The following is a 20,335-nucleotide window of genomic DNA, read 5'->3' as shown; positions in this document are numbered from 1 at the left end:
TGTCTATGTGCCTGTGGTTCTGTCAGTGTGATCATGTGATGTATCTGACCCCAGGAATGTGTCAATAAAGTTTCCCCTTCCTGGGACAATGAATTCACGGTGTTCTTATTTCAATTTCCAGGAGTGTATATAGAAAATAACAGTACCATCACATTTCTCTGAGGCACTCCTGACAATACTCTTGTCTCTGATGAACACTTGCCATCAGGGACAACATACTGGATTGTTTTACTTAAGAAGTCTTTGAGCCATTCACATATCTGGGAACCTATTCTGCATGCATGCACCTCATTAACTGTCGACATTGTGGCATTGTGTCAAATGCTTTAGGGAAATCTAGATGTATGGAATCCACGTGTTGCCCTTCATTATGATTTACAGGATCTCATGTGAGAAAAAGGCAAACTGAGTTTTGTATGAGTGATGCTTTCTAAAACTGTGCTTAATTGTGGACAGAAGCTTTTCCCTTCAAGGAAATTTATTATTTTTGAACTGAGAATATACTCCAGGTTTCTGCAGCAAACTGATGTTACGGATATTGGTCTGTAATTTTGCGTGTGTTTTTTTTTTTTTTCCCCTCTCTTATATACCTGCACTTTTTTCCAATCACTTTGGAGTTTGCACTGGGTGAGAGATTTGTGATAAATACAAGTTAAGTAAGGGGCTAATCCCATAGCGTACTCTATGTAAAACTGAATTGGGTTTCCATCAGGACCTGACAACTTACTTCCTTTCAACTCTTTCAGTTGTTTCTCTACACCTGGGATGCTTATTACTGTGTCCTCCATACAGGAGTCTGTTTGATGATCAAACAATGGTATGTTTGTACTATTCTCCTGTGTGAAAGATTACTTAAACCCTGAAATTTAAATTTCAGTTTTCCTTTTGGTGTCTTCTACTTCCACATCAGACTGATCAAAAAGTGACTGGATGGAAACCTTAGACCCACTTAGTGATATTATGTATGACTGGAATTTTCTCAGGTTCTCATAAAGACCTATTGCCAAGGTATGATGGTGGTAGTTACAAGCTTCGCACATCAGTCTTTTTAGAGATGCATCAATTTCTGTTAAATTTTGCCTGTTGTCATTTGTGTGTTCTCTTTTGAACCAAGAGTGTAACAGCCTTTGCTTCCTCTGCATTTTTCAAATTTTGTTGTTAAACTATGGTGGGTCTTTTCCGTCTGTAATCCACTTACTCACCACAAACTTCGAGTAAGGTTTACAATCTGTTTAAAGTTTCCAGAATGAGATTTTCACTCTGCAGTGGAGTGTGCGCCAATATGAAACTTCCTGGCAGATTAAAACTGTGTGCCGGACTGAGCCTTGAGTGTCTCAGTCCGGCACACAGTTTTAATCTGCCAAGAAGTTTCATATCAGCACACACTCCGCTGCAGAGTGAAAATCTGATTCTGGAAACATCCCGCAGGCTGTGGCTGAGCCATGTCTCCACAGTACCCATTCTTCCAGGAGTGCTAGTTCTGCAAGGTTCACAGAAGAGCTTCTGTGAAGTTTGGAATGTAGGAGACGAGGTACTGGCAGAATTGAAGCTGTGAGGACAGGTTGTGAGGCATACTTGTGTAGCTCAGATGTAGAGCACTTGCCCACAAAAGGCAAAGGTCCCGTTGTTTAAAGTTTGCCCATAATTCCTCCATGTCCCTTATACTGGAACTAAATGATGTTAATTCATTATCTAAGTCAGATGTTAGCAACTGCCTATCTGCTCATTGTAGCAGAAATATTCTTCTAACCTTCTTAGTTGTTTTATTAACTTTAATAGTCAAAGTCACTATGCTAACATCATGGTCACTAGGTCACTAGTCCCATCTTGAACTGACACCATTGATTAGGTCAGGCCTGTTTCTGTCTACAAGGTCTAAGATATTTCCAGTGTGTGTGTGGGCTGTTTGTTGAACTAGTAGCTCAAGGCAATTTTCAGAAGACGTGTTTTCCATAGACTCCCCAGTCTATACTCAGTAGGTTAAAGTCACCTGCAACTAATATTGCGTGTTCTTGGTATTTCTGCACTACTGACTGTGATCTTTCTGTCAATGACTCTAAAATCGTCACAATGGAATTGGGTGGCCGGTAAATAGATCCAACAGTTAACTTGATTTCACCTAGATTTGTTGTACACCTCCATATAACTTAACTGTCACACTCAAATTCAACTTCAAGAGAGAGAACATTTTTGTCTTCACAATGAATGCACACACTCCTATGACACCTGATCTGCCTTTTTAATATATGTTTCATGAATCGCTCAATATCTCAGAGCTTTGGGTTTCAACCAGCTCTCGATCCAGCGAATAGTTTGATCATGAGAAGTTTCCTGGAGGGCAGTAAATTCGGGAACTGTGTTATGAATACTTCGACAATTTACTGGTAAAATTTTGTCTGTCAAAGTGTCTTTTCTCTGAACACGGGCTGATTTTGCTATCTGCAGTACGTCTGGTGAGTGTTCATCAGAGAACCTCAATTGCCTGCAAACCCCCATGTGCACTCCACAAGTACTCTGCTACCCAATTAGTTGCTCCCTTTGTGTAGTGTACCGTTGACCTAAGAAGGGGAGACCTACAATTACCCACTCAATAACGTAGGTCCAGAAATCTGCAGCAGAGACTGTTGTTGAGTTGGAGAAGCCATTGGTTGAGATGCTCCACATGGCTCCAAAGGAAAGGACTGCGATTGACATTGAGAACAATGCTGCAGATTCCAAGCTCTGCTTGCATCCTGCACATGAGGCCAGAAGCCTTCACCACCTCCACAAGCTGCCTGTATGAACTGAGGCTGGCCTCAGAACCCAAGTGACAGGCATCATTTGTGCCGACCTGAGCCACAACTTGCAATTGCTTCCCCAAGCAGACATATCCATGCACATTGGCTTTCTTTCCAGCCCTGAACACTACCTTCCTAAGGTGCTCCAGAAAGTGCCAAACCTTCTCGTCCTCCTTTGGGGGAAGATCCACTGCAACTACGGCAGAAAAAACTATGTACCTCCACTTTAAAGAGTGATGTAATAAAAATTCTGTTATTTCTGTTTGTGTTTCCATAAGAATTTCCTTACTTTTTTACTTCCTAAATAGCTGAGCCATTTAAAACAGTATTATGTTTCTTACCACAGTGTTAGCTTTTAAGTTATCCCATAGGTACACTGGACTAGCAATTCTATTAAGATTCAGTTACGAAATTGAATCGACTGTAGAAAACACAAAATGAAGCTGTTTGTATGGCTTCACAATCATATGCTATAATAGGCCGATAAATATTGACTTCTATGACAACTACTGAGGATAACTACCAATATTGTGTCTTAGAGTATATTTTTCACAAAATAACTTTGGACACTAACTCCTCCACACCAAGTTCTGTAGTGCATGTTCCACTTTAAAAACCACTACATTTGGAATATTTCATCCAAGACCTTTTACCCAAATCTATAGTCTGCATATTATCATGTTTTACTGCATATTCTCATCTTGTACCATCTTCCAAAGATATAAGAAATTAACCATCCTAACCACTCTATAATTGCTTGTTTCTTAGTCATACTTAATTATTAAGTGCCTGGAAACTTTTATTGCAAACACACTATTTCACGTACTGGCTGATGTCTGTGTTGCTCCCACACAAATGCCTCCTTGGTAGTCATTGTTGATGACACCTTTCTGCACACCAAAGTGGCCTGTTGACTGCTGATATCTGTTTGTTCAACCATCATCCACATCAAAACAAGTTATCATCTATTTCATCCTCACCGTAATTCATTTATACTAGTCAATAATTGTGCCATTATTAACAACAGAGGATACGTAAAAATCAGCGGTGTGGTTTATGTACATTTTTACATGATGTTTTCCTCCCCTTTGGCTGTGGTATTCACTGTGAACACAGACTTCCCAATGAAAAACTCAGTCAAGCTTCTTCGTTGTCTTCCTTTGTTGCGATTAACTCACGTGCTTGATTGACAGGCACAGTTATACAATACTATTCTTGAAAAACCCACAACTACTAACTCATATCATAAATAACAAAAGAATGTATTGTAATAGAATACTGTCTTGTCTGCCATCTTCTCTACAGGGACAGTTTTTAATTTTATTTTAAGTAATTTATTGGAAGAAAATGAAGGTACACTACCCAATAAACTCTCTTCTCTGCCCATAATAACATTCAGTTGTAGATCCATTTCACCCATTCATATCCTTCCGACCATTCCTGCTGTGGAAGTAGCCCTGTGCTCTATCACACCCGTGTCTACTCCAACTCCATCACTAGAAAGATGCATTTTGTCAGTGATACTATGTGAAGCAGATCTACGAAGGTACTGAAGTCATACTCGGTAGGAGCAAGATTCAAATCCCTGCCTGGCCGCCTTAGTTTGGGCTCACTGTGACATCTTAAATCGCTTCAGTGAATGCAGAGATGCCTTAGGCATGACCACAACCAATTTTCCATCACCATCTTTATCCAGTCTGAGCTTTTTGTCTGTTAATAAACTGATATCAGTGAGATGTTAAACTCTCAATTTTCCTGTCGACTATGATAAAGTTGAGTGGACATGGATAAAGCCTGTATTTGTAGCACACAGTACTCTGTCTCAGAGTATGTCTTTAAAACCATGATGTTGGTGAATGCCCCACTTAAGCAGTATCTAATATGAGGGAATGTTTTCTGTAGCATCTAATGTTTCTGCTGACTTCATCTTATTCAGTACTCCTGTAGTCGTCCATATTTTTTCTACTCCATTATGTCATCCTCCTCCTCCTCCTCCTCCTCCTCCTCCTCCTCCTTTCTTTTTCCTTCACCACTTCGTTTCATTGATTCTCAATTTCCATTTCTAATATATTTGTAATTGTTGTCTTTTATTTCAATTGTCTTCTCCTCTTCTCTGGAGCTGCTTTTCTTTTACATCTACACTTTAATTCCATTTCATCCTTCCCTTATCTGGAATCTGTCAGTTAGTACTTTGATGACATAGGTCCATACCCATCTAGCCCCTTCCCTGTTCCCATTCCACACTACACAGCCCTCTATTCTACCAACCCAACCAGTCTTTTTACTTCTCTCCTTTTCCACTCTTCCTCCCCTCCCGCCGTCCTCCATGTAACTGCCAGGCTGCACCTAGCTACCCTACACTCTCTACCTCATCCCTGTGTGCTCGCAGAAGCAGCACTTTACTGTCCCCCACTCCTGTCCTGCTATCCATCGCCCTCCCTGCCCCAGCCTCCTCCTTATCCCCACCATCCGGCTGCCTCTCCCATTCTCACAGTCTGGCTTTAGATGCCAGAGACTGTGGTCATATTGTGTGAGAGTTGTGTGTGTGTGTGTGTGTGTGTGTGTGTGTGTGTGTGTGTGTGTGTGTGTGTGTGTGTAATCTAATTTTCTATCAAAATGGGATGTCCTTCCTAATTCCTGGATATTTTCCTTTCGTTATTTTATTTCCTCGATAAATCCATATGTTAATGTATTGTGTCTTCCCCTTCCCCCTCCCCCCTCCTCATGGAGTGGCTGATGATGAACTTGCTGTGTTTTCTGTCTTTGTTATATCTCATGAGCTACGGTTTACAGTTTCTCCTGGCTGTTGCCAATTAATTTCTCTCTTGTATCTTGAAGAAGGAACCTTTTCAGGAAGGGAAAGGGTATGCATTAATTGTCTTTTCAAATATACATGAGGACAACCATCAGCACTAGAATGGAATAATGATAATGAAAATTTGTACCAGACCATGACTCAAACCCTGATTTCCCACTTATCGCAAGCGGTTGCCTTACCATTTGTCTATCTGTGCATGAATCATGAGCAGACCCAAACTTCCACATCTCGTCAACCATGTGTCAACAACCTGTACTCTTGCCTCCATTATGTATATTCCCATACATGTGAGACATTTTAGTTGAAAGTCTCTTGCCCAGTGTTGGCAGATAAATACGATATGGTTGCATGCATGTCCAAAGGAACTTTGCATCGTATTTGGAATAACATAGGTGCTGCAGTATCATAAAGAGTATTGTTGTATTTATGTGCATGTTTTCTATTTGCTGGACTGGGAGTTGTGCTTTCTGAAGACAAACACTTCCCAACCTGTTTGTGTTGTGTGAGTTTAATAAATATCAGAATGCAGTCTCCCTACATTGGGAAAACTCATTGTGACTGCAAAGCTGGTGGCAATCTCAAATCCCCATCGAAGTAATGCGAAAGGAGGAGTTGGAGGAGTAACACCTATTTAAAAATCTTGGTTCAACTGGCTCTGGTTAATTGCACCATACAAGGGCCTCTTGCGAGGGAAGGTTGAAGACATTAACTGTGGCGATAGTGGAGAAAGTTTCTTTCAGAGCAGTGAATCTGGTGGAAGAGGCACCTTCTCTCTCTGGGTGCGTAGTGAGTACAAGTAGTGACTATACCCCCGTGGGGCAGCTGCAGACAGCATCTAACTTACAGTGAGAGCCTGATTTTAGGGCAGGCAATATGCTGCCTACATGGAAAGTAACGGGGTATACCACATTAATTTCGCAAACAATACATGGGATGGCTCTCCATATGAAAGAGTCCGGAGTTAAAACTTCTCCTCACCTGTGTCTCTGGAGGGGAATGCATTTATAGAAAACATATATGAAAGGAAGAAAGAGAGAATGAAGGAAGGAAATATAAGGATTGGTATATGGAATGTCCACACACTACTACAAGCAGGAAAACTAGAAAGTGCAAAGCAAGAGATGAAAAGGAACAGATTGGAATGTGTGAAGTGAAGTGAGATGGGTAAGAGAAATGGCAGGTAGAAAGTGGAGAGATAAACTTTTCTATTCAGGGGAAATAAAAAATGATGAAAATGGAGTAGAAATACTGATAAGAAAGAAACTGAAAAATAAGTGAAGGTGAAATATATGTTGATGGAAGATTGATGATGATATGACTGGAGGGTACTTCAAAAGATGTGGTGTTAATACAAGAATATATGCGAGCCAGCCAGCAGTTGAGGAGGTGGAAGAATATTATGAGAAGATTCAAGAAACTGTCAAGAAATAAAATAGAAATGCCTGTACTGTAATTATGGGGCACTAATGCAGTGGTGGGCAAAGGAAGAGATGAAAATGTAGTAGGAAAATTTTGGTTAGGAGTAGGAAATCAGACATAAATTTAGACCACAGCCTTGCAATACAAGTGGAGTTAAAGAAAGTGTGGAGAGGTAAAGCAAAAGAAGTATTAAACTTGGAGATACTCAAGGAGATAGGCAATGCCTCAGAGTTGGTAGATAGGATTATGGAAAAATGAATGCCTAAATTACAAATGGATAAAAATGAGGGAAGGACTCAGGGTCTCTGTCAAAGAAGTACTAGGAATTAAGATGTCCAAAAATATTGGGAAGGAATGGACAATGGAAAACATGTTAAAAAACTTGGAATAATAGGCAAAGTAGAAAAATGTGGGAAATGAAGAAGGCAAAAACAGGCATAAGAAACTGAATGATGTATTAAGAAGAAAAACTGAAGAAGCAAGAGAAAGATGAACAAAAGAGGAATGTGAGGAAGCAGAGAAAATAAAAGGAAGACGAACATGGAAATAGAAAGAGTGGACGTTACATTAGCTGAAGAACCACAGGAGGTTTTGAGTAGATGTCTAGAATATATAGAATGTCTGTATAAGATGGATGAAATGCCAAGTAAAATAAGGTTGAAGAGGAGGAATATGTGCCTGAAGATGGGAAGGGCCACAGCATCTTGGAAGCAGAAATAAAAAAGGCACTGAAGGAGAAGAAGAATCAGAAGGCACATGGAACCAATAACTTGCCAGCAGAAGTGTTGAAAACTTTATTAAATGGGAAGGAAGGATATAGTTTACTTCTGTAGTAAGATATAAGACAAAGCGGAATGGCCTGATAACTTTCTTACAATAGTAGTGATACAAATGGAGAAAAATAGAAATACCACAAAATGTGAAGAGCATGGGACTACCAGCCTGATTTCTCATGCAGCTAAAGTATTGCTGAGTACTGGATAGAAGGCTGTGTGGCAAGTTGAAAACATGCATTGGGGAGGAACAGTTTGGATTTAGAAGAGGAAAAGGAACGAGAGATACTATTGGCCTCTTAAGAATCACCGAGTAAAAGTATATTGAGAGAGGTAGAGAAATTTATGTTATTTTTATTGATTTGGAAAAAGATTTTGACAGAGTAGAATGGAACAAGCTGATGGATATTCTGGAGAGTAAAGGAGTAGTTTGGAAGGAGGGATGACTGGTACAGAATCTATATTTACAACAGAAAGTGAGAGTAAGGATTGGAAATGAAATGTTGGAAAGAAGCAGCATTAGAAGTGGCATTAGACAAGGTTATTGCCTCTTCCCTTTATTGCCCAACTTATACCTGGGAGAGATTATTGCAAAAGGATTCAATGGAAAAAGAGAAGTGTATATTGGTGGAAAGAGAATTGAACGTACAACATTTGCTAGTGACATGGTATATGTGGCAGAGAGCTAACAAATTGTAAATAAAATGCTAAAAGATTTGAATGAAGCTTGTGTGGAATACAGAACGAGAATCAAAATAGCAAAAAAGACAAAGGGAGGAGACTGACAAATATTAAGATAGGAAATGTTATTACTAGCCTTTAAATACCTGGAAGTACAATCACTGTGAAGACTTGAGGTGCAATCAGGAGATGAAATGTAGCAAACTAGATAAAGGTCTGAAGAAAAGACTTGGCAGTTGTTTTGTCTGGAGTGTGGCACTCTGTGGGGCAGAAACATGGACACTTAGTTGAAGGGACAAAAAAAGCTAGAAACATTTGAGACATGGATGTGGAGAAGAATGGAGAGGATAAGGTGAATGGAAAGCATGAATAATGAAAGAATGGTGGAAATGGTTGGTGTGAGGAGAAGACTGCTGCAAGTTATTAGAGAGAGGAAGACGAACTGGGTGGAACATTCATTGAGATGGGACTGCTTGCTGACAGACACTGTGGAATGTCTAATTTGTGGGAAGAGATGAAGAGAAAGGAGGAGCTGCGAGATGATAGATGGCATAAAGGGAAGTGGAAATTACGTGAACCTGAAGAAGATGGCAGAAGGCAGGAGAGCATGGAGAGTTATCATGTTAAAACCTGCATTTGGGCGGAATACTGGTGGTGTTGAATTTGACCTATATTTTTGTACTTTTTAATACACTGTATTGACAATAAAAAATTGAATAAGCATGTAGAATGTCTTAATGCAAAACTGAGCAAGACATGCTGTCTTCTTTGCTTACTTAAATCCTGTTGGAATGAGAAAACAGTAATTAGTGCATATCATGCCTATTTTGTTCCCACCTTGAATATGTAGTCATATTTTAGTGAAACTCTAAAGCAGCTTTGAGCACATTAAAAAAAAAAAAAAAAAAAAGGAGGGGGGGGGGGGGGCATTGAATGCAAACTTAGAACACTCTTTAAGGTCTCTGGTATTTTTCCTTTACCATGTATCACATCTCTGTGCCAAAATGGTACTCTCCACACGAGGATTAAACTTTTTAGCAAACTTCTCGCAAACATAAAAGCAAATACTGAAGTCACAACCTTTGGAAAATCTTTAAATTCGTATTTTCAGCATCATTGCTTTTACTACATTGAAGAATATGTAAAGGTATGAAGTGTGTTATTTGTAAATTTAAATATTTATGCATTGGAATTACTTCTACACACACACACACACACACACACACACACACACACACACACACAGAGAGAGAGAGAGAGAGAGAGAGAGAGAGAGAGAGAGAGAGAGAGAGACCACCAAATCAATGAAAATAAATATAATATAACAGTTAGTTGTCATAGGCATTTAACCTGGATATGGTATTAGTGCACTTGCTGGATTGGTATCCATTTTGTCTTACATTTCGCTCCATATAATACATAGAATATGCAATGCAGAATTTTCAAGTTCACAAAGAAAATAGTCATTTGACTGCCAGCACAAAGGGAAAGAGTGTCAGAAAATTCAGTGTACAAATTAACAAGAAGTGTAAGAAAAATAATACTTACCTCGCACAGATGATCATGTGTAACTAGATTATTAAATGTTTGAAACTAAGTTTCTGTACAAAATAAATAAATATAAATTAAAAAAATGCTGAAACATTGAACTAACTAAATCTATAATTTTGCAGAGTGCAACATTAAATGTAGATGAATGTGATACTGCTTTGGCTGTAAAGTATGGGGCTCAACTGGGTCCACAGTGGTCTTGTGCAAACTATACACATCATTTTCTGGAACCAAGGTATGTTTTTGTGAGTACTTGATTAAAAGTGATTTCTGCCTTTTTCACAGTTTATTTGTGTAAACTGTGTAACACTCTTTCATGTGATATGCTTGTTGTGTTTGCTTTCTACAGCCTTATAACAACTGATCTTCCACAACTATGTTGTGCACTTTCTTGATGATTTCATTAAAATATTACAGTATTGGCATGTCCTACATATGAATTGTGTCTGAGAGAACTATCACCTTGTTTGAAATCAGCAGCTCCTTTCTTAGCTACTTAAAAGTTAAGGAACAGAGTGCTTATAAACTTTCACTACCTTTTGACATATTTCTGTTGGAATAAGCTATCAAAAACAAAGAATTCTGTCAATGTTCATTGTTCTGCCCTTCATATTTGAAGGAAACCCATGTAACATCATTTTTATAATGGAAGGAAGAAAACATCATAGATATCAGTGTGTGAGGGTTTGTGCTGATGAAGTACAGCTTCTTGCAGATAGGCACAACAAAAAGACTGTTCCAAATAAAGTTTTCAGCCCATAAGGCCTTCCTCAAAAACACACGCACACGCATGCATCCAAAATTCAACTCGCACACAAATGCCTGCAGTCGAAGGCAACTGTAGCCACACTACCAGACTCCGATGTAGCCAGACTGCAGTCGTGCGGGTATGAGTTGTGTTTGCACATGTGTGTGTGTGTGTGTGTGTGTGTGTGTGTGTGTGTGTGTGTGTCGTCTATTTTTGGCGAAGGCCTTACAGGTTGAAAGCTTTATTTGGAACAACTCAGCATCTCCTCATTTCCACTATAAGATGAGTAGCGACTTTCTTTTTCATATTTTTACATTTCATCCTGGATTTTCCATTATACTAGAGGGAAACATTCCACGTCGGAAAAATATATCTAAAAACAAAGATGATGTAACTTACCAAACGAAAGCTTTGGCTTTGGTATGTTGATAGAGACACTAACAAACACAAACACACACACAAAATTCAAGCTTTCGCAACTCACGGTTGCTTCATCAGGAAAGAGGGAAAGACGAAAGGATATGGGTTTTAAGGGAGAGGGTAAGGAGTCATTCCAATCCCGGGAGCGGAAAGACTTACCTTAGGGGGAAAAAGGGACAGGTATACAATCCCGGGTCCGCGCGCGCGCATACACATACACACACACACACACACACACACACACACACACACACACATCCATCCGCACATGTACAGACACAAGCAGACATTGTAAAGGCAAAGAGTTTAGGCAGAGATGTCAGTTGAGGTGGAAGTACAGAGGCAAAGATGTTGTTGAGTGACAAGTGATGTACGAGGGGCGGCAACTTGAAATTAGCGGAGGTTTAGACCAGGTGGGTAATGGGAAGAGAGGATATATTGAAGGGCAAGTTCCCATCTTTGGAGTTCTGATAGGTTGGTGTCAGTGGGAAGTATACAGATAACCCGGACGGTGTAACACTGTGCCAAGATGTGCTGGCCGTGCACCAAGGCATGTTTAATGTTTAGCCACAGGGTGATCCTCATTACCAACAAACACTGTCTGCCTGTGTCCTTTCATGCGAATGGACAATTTGTTGCTAGTCATTGCCACATAGAACGCTTCACAGTGTAGGCATGTCAGTTGGTAAATCACGTGGGTGCTTTCGTATGTGGCTCTGCCTTTGACCGTGTACAACTTCGGGGTTACAGGACTGTAGTAGGTGGTGGTGGGAGGGTGCATGGGACAGGTCTTACACCGGGGGCAGTTACAAGGGTAGGAGCCAGAGGGTAGGGAAGATGGTTTGGGGATTTCATAGGGATGAACCAAGAGGTTACGAAGGTTAGGTGGACGGCGGAAAGACACTCTTGGTGGAGTGGGGAGGATTTCATGAAGGATGGATCTCATTTCAGGGCAGGATTCCGCCATCGAATATATGTAGCGCTACACAGGCATGCTTTGCAGGCACAAAGATAAATACTGGCGCCAAAACCTCTGCGTCAGTAAATAAATTAAAAAAAAAGTGGAAGACGAGCTTTTTTCGCCGCCCTTAGTTTTGACCACTGCATTTTCATACATTATCCAACGAAGTAAATACAAATTCCGTATTGTTCATCTTTGAATGTAGCAGCATTTCATTGTACTACAAAAATCCGACTGGCAAGACTATTTGCGATGTTTGTCAATATGGCCAATTCTACGTTCTGAATTTTTTCCTACCTGTGAGAAGAGATGGTTGCTAATAGGAACTTTTATGAATTGTGAATCACATGCAGTATTCTCTTCACCATAAGAATAATGTGAATGTCAACATTTTGCCATGTATTCTTTCGTGTTTGCTGCTATCTCATTTAAATCCTGTCTGCCTAATAACCTACGAACCTAGTGTGAAACAGCAGCAAACGCGGAAGAATATACATATCATGCCATGTTTATATTCGTATTATTCTTATGCCTAATAGTGATACAATCGGAAATGAAGCACGGCAATTGATTAGATTTTTAAATCTAAGATGACTCTAATTTCTGTGCAGAATGTAATGTACACAAGAGGCGTCTGCAAAGATTTTCAAACGGAGAAAAATTTTAGCTAAACTCTCGTTCAGCACATCTATCATACGCAGTCTATTATTTGGTTCTTGTTGATCATTATCAAAGAAAGCAGCAGTGTAAGCAACAACAAATACCAGTCTCTTGCCATTGTTTCGCTAATGAGACAATTCCTCTCTTTTTTTATTGTAAGCGGCGGTAGTGCGCACAAAAGCAAGCCGTGCTGCAAGCGGCGACAGGTCATAAACACTCATTATCAGAATGCATCAAACAATGCATGACACAGTACAATAATGCATTTTCAGCTTAGAGTGACGTAAACACCTATAACAAAGAGAACGGCACTTATCAGATCAAAGAAAAAAAAGCAATCGATTCAAACCAGACAAAGCACCTGAAAACGGAAGGGTATCCGTATAAATACGGACGGAGCGCCTGACTCATAGCAATGGCTACCTGGTAAAGCTTAACTGCTAAGCTTACGACTCCAACCAAACTGTAGCTGTATCGTCATTCATTCGACCTAAATTGTGTCTCATATTACAATAGACCAACTTTGTTTCGATTTGGAGGTGCGGCCTAAAACTTTTCTCTCCCCTTGAATTTCGAGTCTCAGATTTCAGGTGCGGCTTAGATTCGGGAAATTTTTTTTTCCTGGATTTTGGGTCTCATTTTTCAGATGCAGCTTAGATTCGAGTTTGGCTTAGATTCAAGTTAATACTGTACTTTGACATACAGTAAAATCTAGTTGATGTGTCTCATCCATTTTCTTAAGGACATTTAATTTTGCCTGCCATTCTTCACTGTTGAGTACACTACACTTGTCTTTCTGATATGTATTATAGTGTCTTTCAGTTGAAAACTTACGCTGGCCGCCTATTATTCGGCGGCACAGCAAACACTGTGAATTTTCACCAACGGCTACAAAAAAGAATTGCAGTTCCCAGTCATTTTTAAACGACAGAGAACATAGATCTCCCATCCTTTGCTTTTCCACAGTACCTGCTATTTCTCAGTACTTCTCTGTTTAGGTTACGGTCACCAGGGGTAAACAAGTCTGGGTATGTTGCGCTCTTGCTTGTACCCTATAAACAGAGAAGTGGGGCCACTGCCGTTCCTTTAGGTCACATGTCTAATAACAGATGTCGTTGTCGCTCGCTGTCGCATACGTGCGCACATGTGCAGCACTTCCGCACGTCTGCACACTGTGCAGCGTTTGGCCGGCCCTGCACTAGATGGTTCATCATTCAAAGTAATGGTACAGTGTGCCCAAGATAAAGCTGCACTGCATCAATAATGTGCACATTTAGTCATAGTAATAAGCATTTCATTTTAAAAGCAGAAAATGTTCTTAAGAATTAAAGTACTTTAAAAATAGCAACATATATCGAGAATATTTGCCAGGCACCTCTATGCATTTTTGTACTTGTGAAATCACATTCATGCTCACTTTAGACAGAATTTCAATATTGGTTGTTTCATTACTCTGGAATATGTTTTCCTACAGTTAGTCTACCATTTCATATTCATTTTCATACACTTTTCCTTTTGGATATTCCACAGAAAAAAAATCACAAGCTGACAGATCTGGCAAATGAGGTGGCCAGAAACATTTGATTATTGTGCATTCTTCTGTGAAGGCTTCATGAACATAATACAGCCTTTACCTAGATGTGTGGCATGTAGCTCATCTTGGTGGAAAAAGCTTAGTCTTTCATGTTTCTTTAGCTGAGAGTTAAAGTTTTCTAAATTTGAAGATAGGTGTCTGTCTGATCAGAAGCCACACACCAAACCCAGTACTTCATCCCTCAGTCACCTAACCAACTTTATCCTGACACAGAACTACATCTCCTTGGAAGGAAAGGTATGCAAACAGGTCCGTGGCACAGCCATGTACACCTGCATGTAACTCTCTTATGCCAATATGCTTAAGGGCCATCTAGAGGAAACTCCTGTAGCCTCCCAAACCTCTGGCTGGTTCAGGTTCATTGATATCCTCATGATGTACACTCAGGACCAAAGCACCCTATAGGCACCCTATTGTCTTTCCTTCACAATCTCAACACCTTCTCCCAATCCACTTCACCTGCTCCTTCTCAACCCAGAGTGCCACCTTCCTAGATGTTGACCTCGTGCTTTATGGTGGCTCCATCCACACCTCTGTCCACATCAAACCCTCTAACCACCAACAGTACCCATTTAAGAACCAAAAACAAAGAAATAGTGGTTGCTGGTGATTTCAATGTAGATTTCCTATTTGAGTTAGTAACACTATCATTCAACTTAATTCCCACAGTAAAGTTCCCCACTAGGATAGCCACTTGCTCACAAACAGCCATTGATAATATCTTTATAGAAAAGTCAAATGAACAAAATTATATTACAAAACCAATAGTCAATGGCCTCTCAGACCATGACATGCAGTTCCTCCTGTTAAATGTTAATACTGAACAGGATATAAAATCTGTTAAATCTGAGCTCAAGAGGGTAATCAGTAAGCCAAAAATTGATTATTTTAGGACACTCCTGAGAGACATTCACTGGACTGATGTTTACAGTGCTCATGGCATGAATGAAAAATATAACATTTTTGCTAATAAAGTGCTTACCTTATTCGAACACTGCTTTCCCCCAAAACTTACCAAGGTTAGAGCAAAGTCTACAAAGAAGCCATGGATTACTCGAGGAATAGGGGTATCTTGTAAAACAAAAAGAAAACTGTATCTGTCAATCCGAAACATTTCCAATGTTGATGCTATAGCACATTATAAGAAATACTGCAAAATATTAAAGACTGTAATATGGATGTCAAAGCAAATATATTACAAGGAAAAGATAGTCATATCAGATAACAAAATAAAGACAATATGGGATATAGTGAAGGAGGAGACCGGTAGAACCAGACATGAAGAGGAACAAATAGCATTAAGAGTAAATGATGCATTGGTGACAGATGTGTATAGTGTTGCAGAACTTTTTAACAAACATTTTATAACTGTTACTGAAAAGATGGGGTTGTCAGGTTCGGTAGATGCTGCTATGGATTACCTTAGACCAGACATTTCAAGTAACTTCCATAATATGAATTTGACCCTCACTACCCCAACAGAAATAATGTCCATCATAAAATCTTTAAAATCAAAAACATCTAGTGGGTATGATGAAATATCATCAAAGTTAATTAAAGAATGTGATTCTGAGCTAAGTAACATATTAAGCTATCTGTGTAACCAGTCGTATATCAGTGGAATATTTCCTGAATGGCTGAAATATGCTGAAGTTAAGCCACTGTTTAAGAAGGGAGATAAAGAAATAGCATCAAATTTCCGTCCAATTTCACTGTTGCCAGCATTCTCAAAAATTTTCGAAAAAGTAATGTACAGTCGTCTTTATAACCATCTTATCTCAAATAACATACTGTCAAAGTCACAGTTTGGATTTCTAAAAGGTTCTGATATTGAGAAGGCTATCTACACTTACAGTGAAAATGTACTTAATTCATTGACAAAAAATTGCAGGCAACTGGTATATTTTGTGATCTGTCAAAGGCATTTGACTGTGTAAATCACAATATCCTTTTAAGTAAACTAGAATATTATAGTGTAACAGGAAATGCTGCAAAATGGTTCAAATCTTATATCTCTGGCAGGAAACAAAGGGTGTTATTAGGAAAGAGACATGTATCAAGCTATCAGGCATCATCCAACTGGGAACTAATTACATGTGGGGTCCCACAAGGTTCCATTTTGAGGCCCTTACATTTTCTTGTGTATACCAATGACCTTTCATCAGTAACATTACCAGATGCCAAGTTTGTTTTGTTTGCTGATGATACAAACATTGCAATAAATAGCAAATCAAGTGTAGTCTTAGAAAGATCAGCCAATAAAATATTTGTGGACATTAATCACTGGTTCCTAGCCAATTCTTTGTCACTAAACTTTGAAAAAACACACTACATGCAGTTCAGAACTTGTAAGGGGTGTCCCAAGAGTATATGTCTAACATATGATGACAAGAAGATAGAAGAAGTGGACGGTGTTAAATTCTTGGGATTACAGCTTGATAATAAATTCAACTAGGAGGAGCACACCACAGAACTGCTGAAGCGTCTTAACAAATCTCTGTTTGCAATGCGAATTTTGTCAGACATAGGGGATATAAAAATGAAAAAGCTGGCATACTATGCTTACTTTCATTCCATAATGTCATATGGGATTATTTTCTGGGGTAATTCATCAAGCCAAGCTAAAGTTTTCCGGGCACAAAAACGTGCAGTAAGAATTATATGTGGTGTGAACTCAAGAACATCCTGCAGAAGCCTGTTTAGGGAACTAGGGATACTAACTACAGCTTCCCAATATATTTATTCCTTAATGAAATTTGTCATTAAAAATATATCACTTTTTCAAACCAACAGCTCAATTCATGGAATCAATACTAGAAATAAGAATAATCTTCACAAGGATTTAAAGTCACTTAGTCTTGTACAAAAAGGTGTGCATTATTCAGGAACACACATTTTCAATAACTTGCCAGCAGCCATAAAAAGCTTAACAACCAATGAAATTCAGTTTAAGAGAAGCCTAAAGGATTTATTGGTGGCCAACTCCTTCTACTCCATTGATGAATTTCTTAGTAAAACCAACTGATTTGTATGTAAGTACAACATAACTTCAGCACAATTTCAGTGCAGTAATGTGTTCACTGAAAATTTGTGTGTGTGTGTGTGTGTGTGTGTGTGTGTGTGCTTGTGTGTGTGGAAGTGTGTAAGTATAATCTAACTTCTGCACCATTTCAGTGCAGTAATGTGTTCATTGTAAATAAGTATTACAGTAGTTGTATTACATGTTTCTTATCTTATAAATAAATAAAAAACTGTTTTATTTTAAATTCAGTGCAATAGTATTTGTAAAATGACTCTTAGTGTTCATTAAAAAATGACGATCATTCCATTTGGGACCTGTGGAATGGTACATTAGCTTATTTGTTTTAGTTGTAAATATTTGTCATGTATTGTTGTTTTTCTGACATGTTCCACATCCTGGAGGACCTCCTCACTACGGATCAATTGGAATGAAAGTAAATCTAATCTAATCTAAAACCTACATTTTGACAATTGCCGCCCCTTCCATTCAAGGATGGTGTATCTACAGTGACAAGAATTACCTTTCCCATTATGCTGAAGGTCCACATTACACATTGCCCTTGCCATTTCCCCACATACCCACAATCTTTCCACCCCCCCAAGAGCCAGCTACAAAACCCGATAGTCACCAATAACATTGTGGACTGGAACAGCTGAACCACATCCTTCGTCAGAGCTTAAATGATTATCTATCATCATGCCCTGAAATGAGGGACATTGTGCCCAAGATTCTTTGCACCCCTGCTAGAGTGGCATTCCATTACCCACCCAACCTCCATAACATCCTAGTCTATCCCTATACGACTCCCAATCCCAACCCATTGCCACTGGGATTATATTCCTGTGGAAGACCCAGGTGCAAAACCTACCGTATTTACTCGAATCTAAGCCGCACTTTTTTTCCGGTTTTTGTAATCCGAAAAACCGTCTGCGGCTTAGAATCGTGTGCAAAGTAAGCGGAAGTTCTGATGTTGGTAGGTGCAGCCACAACTAACTTCTGCCGTCGAATATATGTAGCACTACACAGGCATGTTTTGCAGGCACAATGATAAATACTGGCGCCAAAACCTCTGAGTCAGTAAATAAATTTAAAAAAAGGTGGAAGACGAGCTTTTTTTCTCCGCACCGAGTTTCGACCACTGCATTTTCATACATTATCCAACGAAGTAAATGCAATTTCCGTATTGTTCATCTTCGAATGTAGCAGCATTTCAATGTACTACAAAAATCCGAATGGCAAGACTGTTTGGGATGTTTGTCAATATGGCCAACTCTACGTTCTGAAATTTTCCTACCTGTAAGAAGAGATGGTTGCTAATAGGAACTTTTTGAATTGTGAATCACATGCAGTATTCTCTTCACCATAAGAATAATACGAATATAAACATTTTGCCATGTATTCTTTTGTGTTTGCTGCTATCTCATTTAAATCCTGTCTGCCTAATAAACTACGAAACTAGAGTGAGATAACAGCAAATGCGGAAGAATATACATATCATGTCATGTTTATGTCCGTATTATTCTTATGCCTAATAATGATACAGTCAGAAATGAAGCACGGCTATTGACTAGATTTTTAAAGCTAAGATGACCCCAATTTCTGTGCAGAATGTAATGTACTAAAGAGGCGTCTGCAAAGATTTTCAAACGGAGATAATTTTTCGCTAAACTCTTGTTCAGAACATCGTCTATCATACGCAGTGTATTATTTAGTTCTTGTTGATGATTATCAAAGAAAGCAGCAGTGTAAGTAACAACAAATAGCAACAAGGATGTGGGTTTTAAGGGAGAGGGTAAGGAGTCATTCCAATCCCGGGAGCGGAAAAACTTACCTTGGGGGGAAAAAGGGACAGGTATACACTCGCGCGCGCGCCCACACACACACACACACACACACACACACATCCATCCGCACGTAACAGACACAAGGAGACACATGTAAAGGCAAAGCCCAATATATTAAGCCAGTGATAGAGATCATGTGTACTTGCTTGTGTGAGTGTGTGTCTGTTTTCTTTGCTGAAGAAGGCTTTGGCTGAAAGCCATTTTGTGTAACAGTCTTTTTGTTGTTCCTGTCTGCAACTGCTATGTATTTATTGGTCACCAGTAAATATATATATCGGAGACAGTTTTTAAATTACTTTTGTTTGCAATGATATCATTCACATGCAGTACTGAAGTCATATCAACAAATATGATGACTAGATCTGCCTTCAAACCAACAACTCCATTATTTACTTCAGGTGTGAGGTGGTCTTTGACAACACCAAACATTAGCATAGCTGCCTTACTGAGCAACACACCATGCTGCAATTTCAAACAATAGCTAACCTGTCTATTATTAATACAGTCTCATCAGTCAATAATTTTGTTGGCACTGAATCACCAAAACCCCATATGGAAATTTTTCTCGGACAAAGTTTTAAGCTGCAGAATAAGTTAGGGGTAGCTTTCTCCTCTCTGCAGTAATTGCTAATATTATGATAGATTTTTGTTCTTAATGAGATACATTATACCTACTGTCACGTTACTTGACATCTCTGGTGTAAAGAGTAACAGTGCCATTGCCATATTTGGATTATTTACCTTAGGAAGTTGACAAGTTTCTCAGTAGAATCTTCAGGCAGTTTCTGTGCTAATCAAGTACTTCATTATGTAGGGGGAGGGGGGGGGGGGGTCACTTTCCGCGTTAATCTGCAGTATCTATTGATACTCCCAAGGGACTCAGTCTGTGGTATGTTTAAGGTCTTTGCAATTTCTGAGTTATTTAATGGAATTATTTGTCATGAGATAAGTGTCTCATCTGTCCTTTTTCTCTGTACAAAGGAAAGGATCCTAGCAACAATTTTGGGATGTTTCTCAGTGTCTGGCCCTCATTAGGATTTCTCTGATGGAACAGAAGTTTTCAGCTT

At 39.2% G+C, this 20,335-nt stretch overlaps 1 protein-coding gene across 1 annotated transcript in view; it reads left to right on the top strand.

Moving 5' to 3' along the window:
- The window catches only part of LOC126116362 (protocadherin-like wing polarity protein stan), a 365,097-nt gene that overhangs the window by 136,022 nt on the left and 208,740 nt on the right, over positions 1–20,335 (top strand). The window contains exon 16 of the mRNA XM_049915035.1: positions 10,142–10,254. Within this exon, the coding sequence (XP_049770992.1) occupies positions 10,142–10,254 (113 nt within the window). The remainder of the gene's footprint in view (positions 1–10,141; positions 10,255–20,335) is intronic.

Source organism: Schistocerca cancellata, chromosome 1 (genome assembly GCF_023864275.1).
Source record: "Schistocerca cancellata isolate TAMUIC-IGC-003103 chromosome 1, iqSchCanc2.1, whole genome shotgun sequence".
Classification (NCBI taxonomy): Eukaryota; Metazoa; Arthropoda; class Insecta; order Orthoptera; family Acrididae; genus Schistocerca; species Schistocerca cancellata.
Note: the sequence above shows the minus strand (reverse complement) of the source record. Positions and strands in the feature narration are given on the sequence as shown.